The following is a 21060-nucleotide window of genomic DNA, read 5'->3' on the forward strand; positions in this document are numbered from 1 at the left end:
GTTGAAGTTAGCTCTCTAACGTAAATTAGCTCCCTCTTTAAAGGCTCTTAAACTAGGTAGAAGTTCTTTGATAAAGAAATTAGCCAGCTTCAGTGCTCTCCTCCTTTGACCCCATTTAATTCCAAAGAGATAGTTGCTTCTTTTTTTTTTATTTTTATTTTTTGGCTGTGTTGGGTCTTCGTTTTCTGTGCGAGGGCTTTCTCTAGTTGCGGCAAGTGGGGGCCACTCTTCATTGCGGTGCGTGGGCCTCTCACTGTTGTGGCCTCTCTTGTTGCGGAGCACAAGCTCCAGACGCGCAGGCTCAGTAATTGTGGCTCACGGGCCTAGTTGCTCCGCGGCATGTGGGATCTTCCCAGACCAGGGCTCGAACCCGTGTCCCCTGCATTGGCAGTTAGATTCTCAACCACTGCGCCACCAGGGAAGCCCGATAGCTGCTTCTTAACCTCTTCATTTTACCTGCAGTCTATTAGCTCTTTTTTTTTTTAATTAATTAATTTTATTTTTATTTTTGGCTGCGTTGGGCCTTTGTTGCGTGCGCAGGCTTTCTCTAGTTGTAGCGAGCGGGGGCTACTCTTCATTGTGGTGCACGGGCTTCTCATGCGGTGGCTTGTCTTGTGGAGCACGGGCTCTAGGCACGCGGGCTTCAGTAGTTGCAGTACGCAGGCTCAATAGTTGTGGCTGGCGGGCTCTAGAGCGCAGGCTCAGTAGTTGTGGCGCTCGGGCTTAGTTGCTTCGTGGCATGTGGGATCTTCCCGGACCAGGGATCGAACCTGTGTCCCCTGCATTAGCAGGCGAATTCTTAACCACTGCACCACCAGGGAAGTCCCCAGTCTATTAACTCTTAACCTTTCCTTCACTTTCTTTTCTATCTAATTTAGACTTTGTTTTCAGCAAACAATGGAAGCCAACTTTGGCTATTTTAATCTGCAGTAGTATTTATTGAGTTATGAGATATCTAACACAGTCTTTAGGAGTGCCAAAGAGAGAGGCAGTCAGGAACAAGGCTCAGACTCACATCATGGACTTCACTGTGGACATCGCATGCAACACACACTACAGTGTGATTCCTGATGCCAAGTACAGGAGGCTGCACTTGGTTGTCTAGAGGTAACTACTGCTGTTCTCTCCAGAATGGATCCTTATTTCTTAGCTTCTGATGCACAGGTTTTTGACTGAGCCTAGGTCTCACATGCTAGGTTGCAAGAGACTTAGGAAATAAGACTAAAGCTTCTGTTGAGGGAGGTGAGGATCCATGAAGGTTGGGGAGTGTGATTCCCAAAAAAGGGTGTTCTAGCTGTTGGGTAGCCAAAAGCAATGACGAATGTCTACTACGAACCTCATTTTGCCTTATGCTGCCAGGCAGTCCTTCTGTGTGACCATAGATAAGTTTTTCTATTTTCTACAACAGTTACTTCAAATTTTCACATTCTTTTTTTTAAAAATTATATAATGGTTATGTTTTTTAAATATTTATCTATTTATTTATTTTTGATTGTGTTGGGTCTCCATTGCTGCGCGCCGGCTTTCTCTAGTAGCTGTGAGTGGGCGCTTCTCTTCATTGCAGTGTGCAGGCTTCTCATTGTGGTGGCTTCTCTTGTTGTGGAGCATGGGCTCTTGGCGTGCGGGCTCAGTAGTTGTGGCTCACAGGCTCTAGAGCGCAGGCTCAGTAGTTGTGGCGCACGGGCTTAGTTGCCCCGCGGCATGTGGATCTTCCCAGACCAGGGCTCAAACCCATGTCCCCTGCATTGGCAGGCGATTCTTATCACTGCGCCACCAGGGAAGTCCCTCGCATTCTTCTTAAGCTCCCAACCTGAACATTGCACTAAGGAAGAGGAGGGAAAGGTATGAACGAATGGGGAATTTTTACCGTTGCTTAATAGTGGATAGATTTATAGACAACTGTCTAAACTCACACATAAGGGCCTTAAAATGAATTATCAACTTCAAACAATGAGTTAAAACTTTGAGAAAGAAAGAAACCCACAATCTAGATCATTTCTAACTTGAGATGAATTTTTTAAAAAGTCCGTGTTCACTGGTTTTTGCTAATGTATCACTCATAATTAGTGTTCACCATACAGGAACAGGCATTTAAAATTTTTCCCTCTTTCCATTCAGGATGAATTCAGAAGACTTTCCCTCCCCCACCTGCTAAGTTACACACTCCCTACCAGAATCTTAAATGTGCAAGTTTTTTTTTTTTTAATGGGTTTATTAACAGTGCCTTAAGTACCTTGGCACAATAGCAATCCCACTGATGAAGTGTTACTAAGTTATTAGGTCCTCTCTTCATTCAGAGGTCTAAGATATCATTCCTAAGACACAGAATTCATTAAGATGGACAGTTAAAGTATTCAAATCACTAAAGACTTATTTTTATTTTTTGAGCTGGTGCTAAAGTCATTTCAAGCCATGAAGTGTTATGGCGTCATCAAATAAGAAACCAAGAGAAATGGGGAAACATAACTTCTATCAGTCTAATTACAGTGCTGAGTATTCAAAGGACATTTTTACCACCAAGAATTTCATGAGTGCTATATGAAGGAGTAGTTGATACTGTCTTTAACTGTGATGCCAATATTTAGAAATCTTTCAAAAAAACAAAGGGAAAAAAAGATGGAGATGTAAAGTTTCTGTCTTTCCAGAAAACTTTTAAAGTGTCTTTAGAAATAGCCAAGAAAAAATATGCCCCCAGTCTAGTCCTGTTGTTCGTATAGTGTCCCTAACTCACACCTGTACCTACTCTAAGACCTTGAGATACCCCTTCTAAAACGCATCTTCCAAAAACTGACTTTTGGAAGGGGGAAGGGTAAGCTGGGACGAAGTGAGAGAGTAGCACTGATATATATACACTACCAAATGTAGAATAGATAGCTAGTGGGAAGCAGCCGCATAGCACAGGGAGATTAGCTAGGTGCTTTGTGACCACCTAGAGAGGTGGGATAGGGAGGGTTGGGAGGGAGATGCAAGAGGGAGGGGATATGGGGATATATGTATACTTATAGCTGACTCATTTTGTTATACAGCAGAAACTAACACAACATTGTAAATCAATTATACTCCAACAAAGATGTTTAAAAAAACCCTGATTTTTATGTATATTTATACTCACATTGAAATAAATTCCTGGGGTGGGAGGGGGCAAGGGACTCTGTTTTACTCTTACTTAGAGTTAGTTGATGCCACAATACCACGAGCAAAATAAGGAATTAATATATTTGTTAGTAAGTTCATATTTCAAAGTCACAGAACATTTCCGAGCATAATGGTTTGTGTAATATCAGAGACAGAATGGATTACCATGTAACAGATAGTTCAGGTCAAAATGGTCAAAAGCCCGCGCGCAACAATGAAGACCCAACTCAACCAAAAATAAACAAATAAATTAAAAATAACCATTATTAAAATTTTTAAAAAATGCAAAAATTGGTCTATACCCATTTTTAAATCAAATATAGCAGATTTTTTTCCCTACCCTATTTATCTTAGTAAGACTATATACTTCTTCAGTTGACAATCCCAAAAGAAAAAAATAAGTGACATGGCTTAATTTACCTTTTTCATGAAGCACTTCCTCATGATTATGAAGCCCTTCCTTAACTTCTGTGCTATTTATTGTCCTGCCAAACATTTGATATTTACTGTTTGTATTGTTAATTGTCTTTCTATTTACCATTGAGATTAAGAAAACAGGCTCTGAAGCTACAGTGAGTAGAGCCCAATAGCCTAGATTTCAAACCTGGCTCTGTCACTTGCTAGCTTTGGTTATACTGTTAAGTGGTCACTCTTAGTTCCTCATTTTCCTCATTTGTTAAATGTGTCTGAGGATTAAATGAGTTAGTAATACATTTAAAGCACTTAAATCGGTATTTGACCTAGTTTTTTTATTACTTGAGCTTTTATAGATTCTCTGCTGATCTGGGAACACTGCTTGATAATTGCCTACAGTCCCTGACCTTATGGAATTTACAGGCCAGTGATGCGGGAGGAAAAGAAACAGACTGCAACATAACCTGATGTGTTTAGGGGGCAAAAGAATTGGGGGGTAGTAGACAAGGAAGTCAAGGAATTCAGCCTAATAGTTTTCCTTGTTGGATGCACAGTTTGTTAGTAGGATTTTCAGATTTTTGTCCATTGTCACTGATTGGAATAATCATACATGCCGTTCCTGGGGTAGAAGTTACTAACTGACAGCAGGTATAGTAATCCTTCTCGTCAGCTCTGTGTGGGACCTGAGTGTGCATGCATTTACTCCTGGAAGAAGCCTTTATTTAGCACTTACCACCACCATTTGCTAGCTGGAGTTCCCATCTTCCAATAGTGTAGGGTCTGACAAGTAAACCAAGTTATTGTGCTAGTTATAGTAAGAGGAGTGGAGGTATTAATGCGCAGGAAACTGGAAGTATAGGGAGATGCTTCCAGACAAATTCAGACCTGAGAAATAAGTTGGTTGGATATACTTAGCCTTTGAAAAGTCCTTCTCTGGCTCCTAAGTCTCCATTCCTTTTCACTGAACTTAACAGAAGTATTGATCTGGTCTTGGGTTGAGGAGAAAAATTAGAATGGAGACATTTCTTGCCCAAGTCATCCCACCCTATCTATTGGGTGTTACTCCAAGTGGAACACAGGAGTACTTTCCTAACTGTTACTTACCGGTCTGACTGGAAATAAAGCTTTTCAACAAAGTGATGTCTTGGTATCCAGAGCCTTTGAAGCAGTTACCTCCATTTTTCCGTCTCATCCGAAAGGATGAGATTTAAGTGTGTGGGAGTAGAGGGAGAAAAAGGAGGAGGAGGGTGTGCCTTGAGAATCATTAATCTCATCTAACTTTATGATAAGCATTTTAAAAAACAGGGAATTAGGGTAAAATAATTAACTTTTATGATTGTCAGATTTTTCATTTGCCAAGGAAAAGGGGTTGATATAAGTAGATGATGTCTTATGTCCACTAGGGGGTAGTGTGGACCATAAAAATTAAAATTATTTCTCACCGATTAACCCTTATTTCATCGTGAACTTGCCTTGTTTGAATTAATTTTTCTCCATGCAGTGTTTTTTTTTTTAATTTGCTACCAGTCATTTTCAAACACAGTCTTGTGACTGTAAAAACTGTAACACACATTCCTGTCATTAGTGATTCAGATGTTCTGACATTACTTTTTTTTTTTTGGCCGTGCTGTGAGGCTTGCAGGATCTTAGTTCCCCGACCAGGGATCAAACCTGCACCCTTGGCAGTGAAAAGCCCCGAGTCCTAACCACTGGACTGCCAAGGAATTCTCTGACGTTACTTTTCATAAAGAATTTTTTGAGGGGAATATAGTGATGCTTTAAAATTTCTCTACCAAATTTTACTCACTATATGAAGTAAGTTAAATTATTATTAATGACCTGTAAGTAAAATCATCACATAACAGGATTGTCTTGTGTTTCACTGTCCTATATGGTACCAGTCCCATGTGGAGATTGCAGTTGAAAAGTGTCTAGTTCAAATTGGTATGTGCCCTAAGTATAAATTACACACTGGATTTTGAAGACTCAATATGAAAAAAGATTATAAAATATATCAATAATTTTTATATTGATTACGTGTTGAAATGCTATTTTGAATATATTGGGTTAAATAAAATATTAAAATTTTACCTTTTTCTTTTTACCACATTACTTTTTAAAAAATTAATTAATTAATTTTATTATTTATTTGGCTGCACTGGGTCTCAGTTGCAGCATGCGGGATCTTCGTTGCTGTGTGCAGGATCTTTAGTTGCAGCATGCGAACTCTTTTTTTTTTTTAATTTATTTATTTTTGGCTGCGTTGGGTCTTCGCTGCTGTGCATGGGCTTTCTCTAGTTGCGGTGAGCGGGGGCTACTCTTGGTTGCGGTGCACGGGCTTCTCATTGTCGTGGCTTCTCTTGTTGTGGAGCATAGGCTCTAGGTGCGTGGGCTTCAGTGGTTGCAGCACATGGGCTCAGTAGTTGTGGCTCGAGGGCTCTAGAGCGCAGGCTCAGTAGTTGTGGCGCGTGGGCTTAGTTGCTCCACGGCATGTAGGATCCTCCTGGACCAGGGCTTGAACCCGTGTCCCCTGCATTGGCACGCAGATTCTTAACCACTGCACCACCAGGGAAGTCCCTGATAGAGTTATTGAGTATAGTCAGATCTTAGGCGAGATGAGCTAAAAGATCCACAATTGCAGTTTTGTGTTTCAGAGAATATTCTAAATGGGGAAAAACCTAATTGCTGTAGATATAATGTGTTGGGGGTATATATAGTTAATAAGTGGGACAGCTTTTCCTACATGAAAATTACCACTCTTTTTCTAAGAGTGGTTTATTATCTAAAATTTTACTGTACATAATTCATTACCTTAAAATTTGTAAGACCTTACATTGTTTCATAGTACACACAAATTATTACTGAACCTAAAAACGGGAAAAGTCCTAGTTAATGGAGTTTAGTTGATTGAATGTCAAGTGTTGTCATTACTGTGGTGTTATTCTGGGATTTGCTCTTTGAGTCCCAATAGATCTATTGATAATCAGATCAATTTGATGTTATTTAAATCCTTTAAAGTATTTGTCGCATGAACTGCTATATGCATTCTGTAAGATGACATAGTTTCCTTGCGACCTAATCTTGTTGCCACTTAAATTCATATTCTCCTTTTATGTGCTTCCTTTTCTACTTTTTGTAACCAATTTTCTATACTAGTCTGCATTACTTTCTATTCTGCATGGCCTAACCTAAGTTCTACCTGGGATTCAGTCCCAGGATTGCTTTTAAACAAATAGGATCACAAAATGCAACTAAAGGTTATTGTTTTCTTTAAAAACAAACACTGTTATTTAATAAATCTTGAGACTTGTTACTGTGCTTTGTTCTTACCCTAGATTCTTTTTGAGTTGGTTATAATGTGACTGTGGGCTTCTTATGTGACTTCATTTGCCAAGTCCTTTTACAGTGTTATCTCATTTGCTCTTCATAGCACCTCTGCATGAGAGGTAATGTTAACTATATAGATGAGGAAGCTGAGGCTCAGAGCAATGTAAATAACTTGCTCAAAACTGTAGTTAAGCAATGCACTAGTAATTTGAACCCATTATTTCTAATGTCTTTCTAGACATTAGAAGTGAATACTTCACTGTCTTTCTACCAAAGGATAGGATAAAACTAGAACGTGTTTCATAGTTAACCATGTGTGAGAGTAGTAGCAGGAAGGATTTTATTTCCTACCCAGTTTTTGCCTTTTTAGGGAAAAAAATCGACAACTTCTGTGGGAGAGAGTTGTTCCATTTGGTTTGGATTTTATTCTTTTTTTCCTCCTGTAATTTATGCTGTGGGTTTGGGAAATCAGTGCTGTGTAGTCAAATAATTATGCATCTATTCATTATATCAAAATCCGTTAGGACTTGAGAGCATATAAAAACTATTTCAAAAAGTTTTCCATACCCAAGAGCTTATTCTAGAATGTGCTCCGATTAAATCTGATACTTGATCAGGCCACATGATATGTTTAATATCTACGTTCTTTAGAAAGACTGTCTGATTTTGAGGGTGAACTGAAGATGAGGAGAATGCCCTCTCTGCCTCTGACAGTGTGTACCGAGAGTGATTTTGAAGCTATTTTGGGATGTGATCGGAGGCCCTTCTGGAAGCTTTTTATAGCTTTGAATAGAGCTACTATTTTGTGTAACCAGGGAATGGTGTTTTGGGGCTCTTGGACCCCAGCTTTCTCTTTTTTTCCCCCAGTCTCTCTCTTTATGGCTTTCTAAAAATATGAAGACCTGGGGTAAAACAAAAGGAGGATGGAGGTGAGGAGTCAAAATTCAAGGAGTTTTACCATCCACTTCTTTTCTTATTCCTTCACGCCTGCTGTTCATCCTGATATCTTTACTTTTTCTCTTTTGTTCTAGTTACATGTTGGAGGACTTCCCAAGATGGGAGGCTTCTTTATTGCCTCTTGAGATTTTTAATGCTCCAAAAATGTTTTACTTTGTTTGAATCTAAAGAATATTTTGCTGAAAGTAGTGTATAGCATTTCAGTTTTTGATTTGCCCTTGCATTGCCATGATTAAAACAAAACAAAACAAACTAGTCTTGAATTAAAGTACTAAAAGCATTACTTTAAATGAGTTTAACACATTTTGGGAAAGGATTTGATTCTGTATCTGCATCTTGTGACTATTTCAATATATAACCATGCTGACAGAGAAATCTTTTTTTAGTATATGCACTGCAGGCTGTAGAGTGAAGTAGTGTAAGGTGTATTATTTTTCTTAAGTGAAGGCAGTGTGAATGCAATATTCTCATTCATTGATTTTCATACCTAGAAGTTTAAATACTGCAGTGTTCTAAATGCTTTTGACTACACATACGTATTCAAAGTGTTGAAAATATATTACTAATATATAAAACTACATGTACTATTATTGTCAGTTTGTATATTGAATATTAACATTTTTCTGGCTAAATAATTTATAAATATAAATTAGATTATTTCTTCCCACACCTGAGTGGATTCTTTTTCTTCTTGTGATGTGCTCATCCTGCTTTGAATAACATTAACGTTAAAGATGAAATTTCTGATCGTTTATTCCTCATTCTTTGTAACGTTAGATAGATTCATAAATCAGTAAGATATTTACTGAACATCTATGGTGCCAGGCACTGTTCTAAATGCTGAGGATATAGCAATAAATAAACACACATCTCCCCTTCTGTGTTACTTACATTCCAAACAAAACAAGTGAGATGTAATATGTTCAGAGGCCCTGGAGATAAAGTTGGGGGGGGGGAGCAGGGATAGAGGGGGAGGGTGTGGGATAGGGTGGAGTGGGGTTTGCAGATTCAATTATGGAGGCTTCACTGAGAAAACACATTTGAATGGAGATCTTGGGAACTGGGTGGGTGAGCTCTATAGAAAGTTGGGGGAAGAAAAGTGAGCACAAAGCACCTGAGGGAGGAGTATGCCTCACAGGTTGAAGAACTACAGAGAAGCTAGTCTGGCTGGAACAAAGCAGATGAGGAGGTGGGTAGGGTGGCAGAAGCATAGCTGAAGATGCCTAAGAGATAGGTGGAATGAGGGGATCATGTAAAGCTTCTTTTGGGGGGCATTATAAGGACTTTGATTTTTAAAAGTTCTGTGGAATACAGATGGGAGTTGAGGGTCAGAAGCAGGTAGAACAAGTTAGTTGGCTGTTGCAGTCTGCCAGATGAGAGCTGGTGGTGGCTTGGATCAGAAGTGTAGCAGTGGAGTGATGAGACTTCTGTCCAATTCCGGGTAGATTTCGAAGTTCAAGCCAACAAAATTTGCTTATCAGGTTAGATGGGTGGGGTATGAAGGAAAAAGGTGGATCATTTGGAAGGATGGATTTCTGGTTAACTGACATGAGGAAGGCTTTGAGGAGGAGCAGGTTGAGGGTGGGGAAAGGTCCTGCTAAATTTGGGATGCGTATTAGACATTTAAGAGCAGCTGCCGAGCAGACAGTTATGGATAGAAGAGGCATGATTCAGGGAGATATCTGTGCAGGATATGCTTTTGGGGCTTCAGCATATATGGAGTGGATTGAGTATTTAAATTCATTGGACTGGATGAGATCACTATGGAAGTGTGTAGGCAGAGTAGAAGACCTAGGACAGAGCCCTGGCGCACTTCAATATTGGAATATTGGGGAGGTGGGAAGAAACTGCAAGGAGATTGCTGCCATACAAGTAGGAAGAGAGCCAGGAGAGTGTGGCTTCAAGAAGCTGGATGAAGCCTTGCAGACCAAGGAGAGGGCAGACCAGCTGGGTAAGACGTTGTGTTTAAGTCAATTAAGATGAAGATTAAGCGTTAGCCGTTTGATTTTGCCATGTGGGAATCATTGATGACCTCAACAAGCAGGTTGGTGGCTAGAGCCTGACTGGAGAGTTGTGTTCAAGATAGGAGGGGAGGAGAGAAATTGGAGACATGCAAGTATAGATAACTTTCAAAGAGGAGCAAAGCAATGGGCCAGTAGCTGGTGGGGGAGAGTCAGGTCAAGGTCATTTTCTCCTTTTTTGGGGGAGAAATTACAGTAAGTTTGTACAGTTTGGGGAAAGATCCAATAAAGAGGGGAAACTGATGATTCAAGAGAGGAAAGCGATGCTAGAGCAATGTCCTTGAGTAGGTGAGAAGGAGATAAGATCTAGAGGAGAGGTTGGTCTTAGCCAGGGTGACAGCCATTTCATCCTTAGTAACAGGAGGAAAGGCACAGAGCACACGAGCACACACATGCGGGTTGGTATACAAATGCTACAGTGGGAACTTAAGGAGGTTTCTATTTTCTCGAGAAATACAAAGCAGAGTTATCAGCCAAAAGTGAGGATGTGGATGGAGATATTGGAGGTTTGAACAGAGAGGAGGAAGGATATTACAGTTATTTAGGAGAGAGGGAGAAAGATGGTAAAGAGAACTAATGATATGATTGCTGAGGGAGCAGGAAGGGTCCATTTGAGTCATTGTCAATTTTAGAGACTAATCAGCGTGGTTGTGTATATTTCTCTAGCCCTGTTTAAGTGCCTAGGCACTTGTACTTATTTTGTTCCATTATATTTTTCAGAGGGGAGATTTTCAATGGCTTTAAAAACTAATTTTACTTTTTAAACAGCTTGGTTTTGGTAAAGTTTAAACAGAGCAAGTTACCTTACCTGTGTAGTAATTCTAGTGTTGTTTTGTTTTTTTTTCTTCTCTTTCCCTGGAGTATAAGATCAGTTTCATTAGTCTAATTTTATTCTCAACATATTTGTAGACATTTGTAGCTGGAATTGTATGTGATGTCATCAGTATTTGCTTGCAGTTGCTTTCAGCTGATTGTGATTATTTATGTTTTTTCCTTTGAACTTTGCATTTTGTTAAGCTAAATAAAAACTGTTTGGGAGATTGGAGAGGTTCTTTTTTTTTTTTTTTTTTTTTTTGGCTGTGTTGGGTCTTCGTTTCTGTGCGTGGGCTTTCTCTAGTTGTGGCAAGCGGGGGCCACTCTTCATCACGGTGCGTGGGCTTCTTCACTATTGCGGCCTCTCTTGTTGCGGAGCACAGGCTCCAGACGCGCAGGCTCAGTAGTTGTGGCTCACGGGCCTAGTTGCTCCATGGCATGTGGGATCCTCCCAGACCAGGGCTTGAACCCATGTCCCCTGCATTAGCAGGCAGATTCTCAACCACTGCGCCACCAGAGAAGCCCCTGGAGAGGTTCTTTTATGTCCAATTCCAAGAGATAAATTTTCTAACTTTTATTTTGGTGTTTAGCAAAATGATATTTGTTTCACAAATGTGTTATGTTTTTCTGTTGTAGGAAACCCAGCGTTTGCTGGCAGAGCCAGTTCCCGGCATTAAAGCAGAACCAGATGAGAGCAACGCCCGTTATTTTCATGTGGTCATTGCTGGCCCTCAGGATTCCCCCTTTGAGGGAGGGACTTTTAAACTTGAACTATTCCTTCCAGAAGAATACCCAATGGCAGCCCCTAAAGTACGTTTCATGACCAAAATTTATCATCCTAATGTAGACAAGTTGGGAAGAATATGTTTAGATATTTTGAAAGGTAAGTGTTATCTTTATCATTATATGCTATTAAGATTTCTCCTTTTTCTCTTAAGCATTCCCTTTTGAGAATCTGAATATTGTAATCTTACCTTATATAATAAAAAGACCACAGAACTCTGTAGGAGGGAAATGCAGCAGTTCTGTGGCTGTTTTTTTCATGCTTGGTCATTCTGGGCCTGTTGCCTTCGTAGATAAGTGGTCCCCAGCACTGCAGATCCGCACAGTTCTGCTATCGATCCAGGCTTTGTTAAGTGCTCCCAATCCAGATGATCCATTAGCAAATGATGTAGCGGAGCAGTGGAAGACCAATGAAGCCCAAGCCATAGAAACAGGTATTGAATATTCATTCTCCTTCACACCACTTCCACTTTAAAAAACAACCTATACCTTTTTTGGGGGGTGGGGGGTGGGGGGTGGGCGGGGGCTGCACTGTGCGCAGCTTGCCAGATCTTAGTTCCTGGACCTCGGCAGTGAGAGCACCGAGTCCTAACCACTAGACCGCCAGGGAATTCCCCTGTACCACCGTTTTAAAAACATCGTTTAGAGTCTTAACAAGAAAAAGAAAAAATACATTAAAAGGAAAAAATCAGATCTTTCTTATAGTATGTAAATAACCTCTTAACAAAAGATGTTCAAATGCCATCTTATAGCCTGCTACATGACTCCCAAATTTAAAGAGGACCTGTAATTGGGAGATCTTGGACTCTTGTATAACTAACTACACGTGATTTAACAAATACCTGAGTGCCTGCCATTCATCTAGCAATACTTAAAGATAATGGAAGACCTTTAAGCTTCTTTGAGCTGTTTTTGCAATCTGTTTGATTAAACTAAACTATGTGTCAGTTTATAGTTAGGGAGTTTGAAATCAGTAAGTTTCTTGCTACAGATTTTAACATAATTAATGAGGAGAATTATATGTCTAGAAATGAAGGAGACAAAAGAAGATAGCTTTTTTCATCCTGTTGAATTTTGTAGAACTTTAAAATTCTATTGTAGTGTTTTGGTAATTAGACATATAGACAATCTTTCTGCCCTGATCCAGATTATGGAAAATGGCATGAATTTAAGGGATTACAGCATGCTGTTTCCATAATTAACTTAATACTGTTTGTTTACTTTTTATAGAGTTTGGAAAGGAACATATTGAACTAAGTAAAGTAATAATTGCGTGTTTGTTTTTGTCTACAGCTAGAGCATGGACTAGGCTATATGCCATGAATAATATTTAAATCGATCCGATCATCAAGTGTGCATCACTTCTCCTGTTCTGCCAAGACTTCTTCCTTTTTTGTTTGCATTTAATGGACACAGTCTTAGAAACATTACAGAATAAAAGCCCAGACATCTTCAGTCCTTTGGTGATTAAATGCACATTAGCAAATCTATGTCTTGTCCTGATTCACTGTTGTAAAGCATGAGCAGAGGCTAGAAGTGTCATCTGGATTGTTGCGAAACGTTTAAAAGCAGTGGCCCTTCTCTGCTTTTATTCATTTCCCCATCATGGTTTGAGTATAAAGCACTGTGAATGAAGGTAGTTGTCAGGGTTAGCTGCAGGGGTGTGGGTGTTTTTCTTTATTATTATTATTTTTTTGGTGGTGGGGGGAAGGTAGTTTTATTTTAATTTTATGGGCTCCTTTCCCCCTTTTTATGGTGATCTAATTGCATTGGTTAAAAGCAGCTAACCAGTTCTTTAGAATATGCTCTCTAGCCAAGTCTAACTTTATTTAGACACTGTAGATGGACAAGCTTGATTGTTTGAACCAAAATGGGAACATTAAACAAACATCACAGCCCTCACTAATAACATTGTGACTTTGCTGTCAAGTGTAGAATCCTCCCTTCAAGAAAAAGCTTGTGACCATTTTGTATGGCTTGTCTGGAAACTTCTGTAAATCTTATGTTTTAGTAAAATATTTTTTGTTATTCTACTTTGCCTTTGTACAGTTTATTTTACTGTGTTTATTTCATTTTTCCCAATGTGACAATCGTATTTAAAAATTAAAACTGATGGAACATTCTCTTTTGGTCTTCAACGTCTGACAAATTGAATGGCGAGAGGTAGATTTTGCCAGTTTCTTTTCACTGATGCAAATTTGTGTTAAGATATATCACTGAATGGAGTATTTATAAGCTGGCCCTGAGCATGCCTAAAGCATCAGTATGTGACATTTTTTACCTCCTAGAAATTTGAAATAAATGTATTTGTGTTGTCTGATTAGTCAGATGATCATTGGTGTCTTGCCACAGTGTTTGAAAATTACTGTAGAGGAGAGTCACAGCACAGCCACACTCGTGACTGGCTTTATGTGGGACTTTCACATGTGCCACATTTGTGTCTGGCATTTGCATTATGACCTTGCTCTTAGTTCTTGTCTCAGAACTTCATGTGTGACCACTGGTGTGTGTTATTAGGAAACACCAATCTGATAATCACTTGGGGTTTGTTCAGGACATTTATGAGTCTTTCTTACAGACCTGCTGAGCAAATCTCAAGCAGCCAGGTTGCATAAGTGTCATCAGAAAGGTTTCTCCCTTAGAGGGCATCATATCCTCAATTAATGATTCTTACTGTCATCCCTCTAATATTTGCTACGGGAGCTCCTTTTATTCTTTAATTTGATAATCAACTCTTTTTTCTGCATTGACAGAGTTCCTCCCCCACAAAACTGTTCTTTCCCACCCTTCCATATCTAATTACTGATTCTTGTTATTTTTAAGACATAAATGTAGTCAGTCATAAGTATGTAAATGTTAACCTGTGGGTTGGAACCTTTGTCTCTTGCAGTTTAAGGTAATGGATATTGTAGCCCATCTGAATTTTCCCCCCTCTTATTCTCGTAACTTCTGGAGTTTCTTCAGAATGTGGTGTATTTTATTGTGCTCCTATGTAAGATGAAGAATTATCTATTAAAATTACATTTTCAACATACAAAAGTTTTTGATGACTGGTAACTGGTATCCTTCCAAATAAATGCATTGCTTGGAAACAAATGCTAGTTTAATTCAGAATAAAATTGTTCATAACTCTAATATTGTAAATTTAAAGACTTAACAGCAGTTGTCATTTATAACAATTCTTGAGCTGTTTAGAAGTTGTCTTGCCACTAAGGAAACTGAATCTCATTCTGGGGCCAAAATGAGTGAACACTGCAAGCAGTTAAATAGAGATCAGCTTTATTTATTGCAGATGGCACTGCTCATGATGATAGCTAGTATTACATAGTGATTTATAAGTTATAAAATTCCAGATTTAGATCTGTTGCTCTACAAAAATGTATCTAAAATAGGCCTCTGATATCTACTGAGTTTGAGTTATAGAAATACAGAAATGAAATAATTCACTGTTTTCATTTCAAATACATGAACTCCTAATTTCATGGCAGCATGGTTTTTTCCTTTGTAATTTTGATGAGTCCCCATTGTTTTGGTAACACTTCCTTTCTCAACCAGTGGGATGAAACAAGAACCAGTGTGTTGAGCTTTCTTAGGATTTAAGGGGCTCTGGAAGAGTCCAAGATAAGAGTTCGAAAACTGGCAGCTACATCTGGCTTTGGGGCCTATTTTCCTTGGCCCACACAGTGTGGTTGGTTAAAACATTTTGAATTCAGTGCCAACATTTAAAAAAATCAGGAGACTCACATGAAAATCTAGAATTCTGGTAACTTGAATGATCTGAAGTTCTGGCAGCAGCAGACATGACCTGCCTTATGTAGGGTACCTTCTGGGAGGAGCTGAGTAGCAGCCATCCTAAGAAGAGCTTGTCATTCTTCTCTTAATTCAGTGACTCTCCAGCTGTTTAGAGTCCTCTCCCAGCCCACCTGCTCCTTTATGTAGTTCTTTTCGCTTGTAAGCCTTTGACTTTGTAACTGCTAAGCTTATGGACACAGTTATTCGTCAAGTAAAAGTGCCTAATATGTGCCCAACACATATGATTAGGTGTATGAGACTGTCATGGGACGTTCCTTTGTGGACCTTCTAATCTAATGGGGGAGGGGGCATGGACAAAGCAGTTTCCACTCTGATGGAGAAGGGAAGTAAGCACTTGGGAGGGGCCGCTCTTCTGGATTCAACACCTCCAGGCTGGGGAACAGCACGTGCAAAGGCCTGGGAGAGGAAAAGAATCTGAATATATTGATAAGTGCTTCTTGGAAGTCAACTCTGCCCATTCAGAAGCTTTTCTGAAATCCTGAGGTATTAATAGGAGCTTTGTTTTTCATGTGATTTTTAAATTTTGTTGTCTCCTTTGCTGTGATTTGCTTCCACACTAGTTAGTCTTGGGCCTCTCAGAGCCTGCCTAATAAGATCTCAGATTTGAAATTATGTAGAACTTACACCCTGTTCTACACCAAGAACACACTTTTAATACAGTTTCAGAGCATTTAAAAATAAATCAATACACAAAAGCCATAGGTGCTATGTTTAGCACTACTAAAGGAGAGTGTGGCGGGGAAATCTGGTATCCTTTAAGACATAAACACAATTTTAGCTAAATGGAACTAAATGGTATCATGGGAATGACAGGAATCGGATTTATTTTTCTATTTGATGGTTCAGGAATCTTTTGGCTACTTACTCTAGCCACATCAACTTTTTGCTAGTTGCAGTAGCAAAGGTTTAAAAATACAGCCTTACCTACAAAAGGTGGCAAAAAAAAAAAAAATGCCATGATTATAGGGCAGCTAATTCAACAGTCTATTTAAAAAAAAATGTAATATTTCATTGGAATAATGTATTTTGGGGCTGGGGGCAACATTTCATTTAGCTATTTAGCATGCTGCTTAGTTTAAGAAATAGGGGTTTATTTTTAAATGACTTGATCACAAAAGCAAAATATGTTGACTGTAATAACTTGAAATATTAAGAATAAAAATCTGTACTCCACCATCCAGACTGGTGATACTTTGTTTCCTTAACCAAATCCCCCACCCCCTGAGTTAATTTCCATTTTTATCATTGAGGTTGGAAATTGGGAGGATTTGTTCCAAGAGTTGGCTTTGCTACAGCTTTATGTTACAAATTGGACAAGTTCCCATTGGCTGCAAAACTGGGAGTTGGACTAAAGTTTTTCCTGTTAAGTATGGAACTCAACATGAAGAGTCTGGGTCCTCCCCTCTCCCTGCAATTTCATATTTGCTACCCTTTAGCTGATCTCATTTCATATGTGCCAGTTGGCATAGCATTTTGAAAGCGTATGAATGCAGACTTGCTAACCAAGCTGAGCCGCTGTGGACTTGATGTAGTTGTTTCTGATTGGTTGGAGAAGCATATATGGTAATTGTCTGAATATTTAGACCTTCCTTGTCTCGTAGCAGAGCAACAACTGAAATCCCATGATCTCGTAGAAGTACATTTTATGGTGCTCATTAAGGAGCTTTAACATTGCTCTGATAAGCATTTTTACCTATGGGACAAAAAAAGTTTTAGAAATTATGAAAGATTTGATAACTCAGGTTCCTATCATGTGGAATAACTAGCACATTTCCATTTTACATATTCCTGATCCATATTCACCCACCATGTGACTCCTTTTGAAATAGTTCATGATCTAGGTTAGTAAATCCCAATAACTCTTGTTTCATTATAACCTAGCAAGTTTACAAAGTATTCTGGCTTAGGTTCAACAGTAGACTACTCAAGAAGACTTAGACCTGTCAAAAGCAGGTTAGACACGATATGTTGATTACACTAAATTTGAACTTGGTGCTGTTTTCCTTATGTTTTGGCAGGAAGCATTAGGACTGTGAGTAACCAAAGGAGTAGGGCCAAATTCTTGTAATCCGTGTTTTTTCATTCTGAAACGGTAAATATTTTGGGCTCTGCAGGCCATGAGTTTGTCTCAGTTACTGAACTCTGCCAGTGTAGTGAAAAAGCATCCATAGACAATTTTAAACAAATGGGCATGCTGTGCTCTTCTCTAACAAAACTTTAATTTTCACATGTCATAAGCTATTTTTTTTTCCAACCACTAGAAATGTAAAACACATTCCAAGTTTGTGGACGATACAAAAAAACAGGCTGGGGACTCCATTTGGTCTGTAGGCTGAGTTAACCCCTACCTCCTTGGCAGTGATTGATTATTCCACTGCTCTTGTGTTAGAACCCACGGATATGTGTCTCTCCTCCCCCTTTTAAAAAGTGATACGTTACTGTTACTCCAATAACGGAAAAGATTTGTGGTGATTTCCTTTTTCTGCTTTGATAGTAATACATACATATCTTGATAAGTTATGTACAGATTGGGCACTTATAAAACCCAGTTTTTTCATTTGAGATTATTGAACATTTTCACATTGAAAATTTCTCAGAACGTTCACTTAAAAACTATACAGGATTTAATTTTTTTGGCTGCGCCTCTCGGCATGCAGGATCTTAGTTCCCCAACCAGGGATCGAACCCGTGCCCCATGAAGTGGAAGTGCAGAATCTTAACCACTGGACTGCTAGGGAAGTCCCTATACAGGATTTTAAAAAAAAAAAATCTGAAATCTGTACAGGCTCCTTTAAAAAATGTGACCTTAACAGGTAATGCTGTATTGTTTTTCAATTAGCACTATTGCAAGGACCTCCATCTGTGGCAGCACATTTCTTTGGTAGCTGTATAGTGTCTATCAAGTAGATGACCATAATTTAACCCCCCCCGTTTGTACATTTAAATTGATGCCAGTTTTATAAATAATGCAATACACATCTTTGACCATATTTTGATTTTGCAACTTGTTGAAGTATTTTTGTTGACTAGATTCCCAGAAGTGGAATTGGTGAAAGGGTTATATGCATTTAAAATTTTTATAGTTACTACTACTCAGTTGCTCTCAAAAAGGCCATACCAGTTTACTCTGCATCCTTAACCTGAATGTCATTTTTATGTCTGTATAATATTCCATTATATGGATATATTACTAGTTAACCATTACCCCTTTGGGCCTGGGCATTTTATTTCCATGTCTCACCACTTTGGTTGCCTTATCTTGGTAGGTACATCCGTGTCCACATTCCTGGAGATTAGATTCCTAGTGTAGTAACTTGATTAAAAGGTATTTTATTTCTTGATACACAGTAATGGCCAAGTATTTTTTATTTCACTAATTTGATTAAGGAATGAATTTGAGTAAAAATTGAGAAAAGCAGTTAAGAATTACGGTACTATTATAATGTCTGGCACTGGTGTTTAATTAGAACCAGGAAATGGGATGTCCAGAGGGTAGTATTCCACATATTGGGAAGAGTAACTTTTGGGATCATAATTAGTTGAAATCGCGTCAAAGTAGAGGAATTTAAGGCTAGCTTCTGGGGACTTCCCTGGTGGCGCAGTGGTTAAGAATCCGCCTGCCAACTCAGGGGACACAGGTTCGACCCCTGGTCCGGGAAGATCCCACATGCAGTGGAGCAACTAAGCCCATGCGCCACAACTACTGAAGCCCACGCGCCTAGAGCCTGTGGTCACAATGAGAAGCCACCGCAGTGAGAAGCTCGTGCACTGCAATGAAGAGTAGCTTCTGCCTGCCGCAACTAGAGAAAGCCCGCGCACGGCAACAAAGACCCAACGCAGCCAAAAATAAATAAATTTATTAAAAAAAAAAAAGCTAGTTTCAGAGTAAATTAGGGTCTTTTTGACATAATGCAATGCCAAGATGGCCCTTAGGAGCCTTCTCATCTTACTGCTAGAATTTAGCCAATGGCACTAGTCAGGAAGGTATTAAAAATGAGAGAAAGTAGCACCAGGGATGAGATCACTTTTCAACCTTTGTTCTACAATTCCATATAAAATGTATGTATAAAAGTATTTGATGGGGATCACATTTTTATATAAAATTTTGCTTTTGAAGATGGTACCTATATGTCTTAAAACGCCTTGAAAGACATTTTCTGATGTATAAATAACTTAAATAATTATCATCACTCCTCTCTACTTCACTAGAATATAAGCTCCTTGAGGGTACAAACTTGTTGTTCTGTAGCTCTAATGCTGGGCATAAAGCAGATGCTGACTACTGTGCAGCTAATGGTAAACAGTTGCATTAAGAATTTATGAAACAAGGTATTGGATGGAAACTTCATTTGAGACAATCAGCTACACAGCAACGTTCCAGCTGTCACAAATGCATTACAAATTATACTTTAATAAACTCAACTAGTGTTTAGTCTGTGTAAGAGACATGTAGAGAATTCTTGTATTCCAACGTGAAGACATTAGAAAATGCCAAGCTTTCTCTTTTCCTCCAATTTAACAATCCTAATCAAAAACCAAATGAGATTTGAGTAGAACTTTTACGTGAGGATTCTAAAGCTCATCTTAGGTAAATAATATTTTGGGTAAATATAATGGCCTCACCAGTCACCCTTTTAAAACAGAGCTGTAATAATTAATATGGGGACTTCCCTGGTGGTCCAGTGGTCAAGACTCCACGCTCCCAATGCAGGGGGCCCGGGTTTGATGCCTGGTCAGGGAACTAGAGCCCGCATCCAGCAACTAAAGATCCTGCAGGTGGCAACGAAGATACTGAGTGCTGCAACTAAGACCCAGCGCAACCAAAATAAATAAATATTAAAAAAAAAATGTGACTGTAGTGTAGAAAGTGTCTGCAACATATTACAGCAAAGTACTCATAGAATAAGCCAAGAGCCCTTGAAAATTGTTAAAATAATTATAACACAAACCCCATTAGGAAAGGGGACTAGCAATAAATAAGACAACCACAGTGGCATGACTGGTGTCCAATAAGATGGAAAACATACATTAGGAGAGTAATGGCAACACCTTACTGGTGAGCTGTTCCTTTTAACTCAGTTCCACTAGTAAGGATCATAAAAGGGAAGCGTAGAAATGAACTACTACTAAGAGATAATTATATGGCCACCCATGGGAAAACAGTAAAGTTGTTACTGTGGAATGCCAGACAAGTTTTCACTTGGACAGTGTTAAGATATGTTAAAAAAAAAAAAATTCATTCCCATTTTTTATTTGATGTTTCCAAATATAAAAAAAGTCAAGATTCTTACACCAATTATCTCAAATGAGACCATGCAAAGCAATTTAAAGTGTATACAACAATCATTCCCCCTTCAGTTTTGCTGCTTTATACAACTGTGTGATCAACAGAAAATTGAATGGCATGTGCCTGGTTGGAAAATTTCACCGGTTTACAAAAAACAAACGAACGAACAAAAACCCAACAACAAACATGCAAGATAGCTGCTACTTTGTGTCTGTGAATCAATTTACAAACTTTTTAAAATTTAGGAGCCGCCACACGGAACTGAAAATTTTTAGCTGCCCAATTTTATCCAACTACCCCACAGAAAGCACAAATGACAGTCCCAACACTGTAAACTTTGAAGAGTTGAGATAGTAGACACTATTTGTTATCTATAGTAGATTCAACTGTTGAGTCTGCAAATGTAGGCTTTTTTCTCTTAACAGAAATAAATCTCCTTAGGGCCTTTACTCTAATTTTGCTAGGCTGGGTTCCAAAAGAATAGTGAAGAACCCTTCATGTGAAATTTAA

The 21060-nt window shown here is 38.9% G+C and overlaps 1 protein-coding gene across 1 annotated transcript in view; it reads left to right on the forward strand.

Annotated features, from left to right (window-relative positions):
• Positions 1-14478, forward strand: part of UBE2N (ubiquitin conjugating enzyme E2 N) — a 35221-nt gene extending 20743 nt beyond the window's left edge. Inside the window, exons 2-4 of the mRNA XM_061204817.1 lie at positions 11304-11550; positions 11744-11884; positions 12744-14478. Of these exons, the coding sequence (XP_061060800.1) occupies positions 11304-11550; positions 11744-11884; positions 12744-12784 (429 nt within the window). The 3' untranslated portion in view covers positions 12785-14478. The remainder of the gene's footprint in view (positions 1-11303; positions 11551-11743; positions 11885-12743) is intronic.
• Positions 14479-21060: the final 6582 nt, after the last annotated feature.

This window comes from Eubalaena glacialis, chromosome 11 (assembly GCF_028564815.1).
Source record: "Eubalaena glacialis isolate mEubGla1 chromosome 11, mEubGla1.1.hap2.+ XY, whole genome shotgun sequence".
NCBI classification, from domain to species: Eukaryota; Metazoa; Chordata; class Mammalia; order Artiodactyla; family Balaenidae; genus Eubalaena; species Eubalaena glacialis.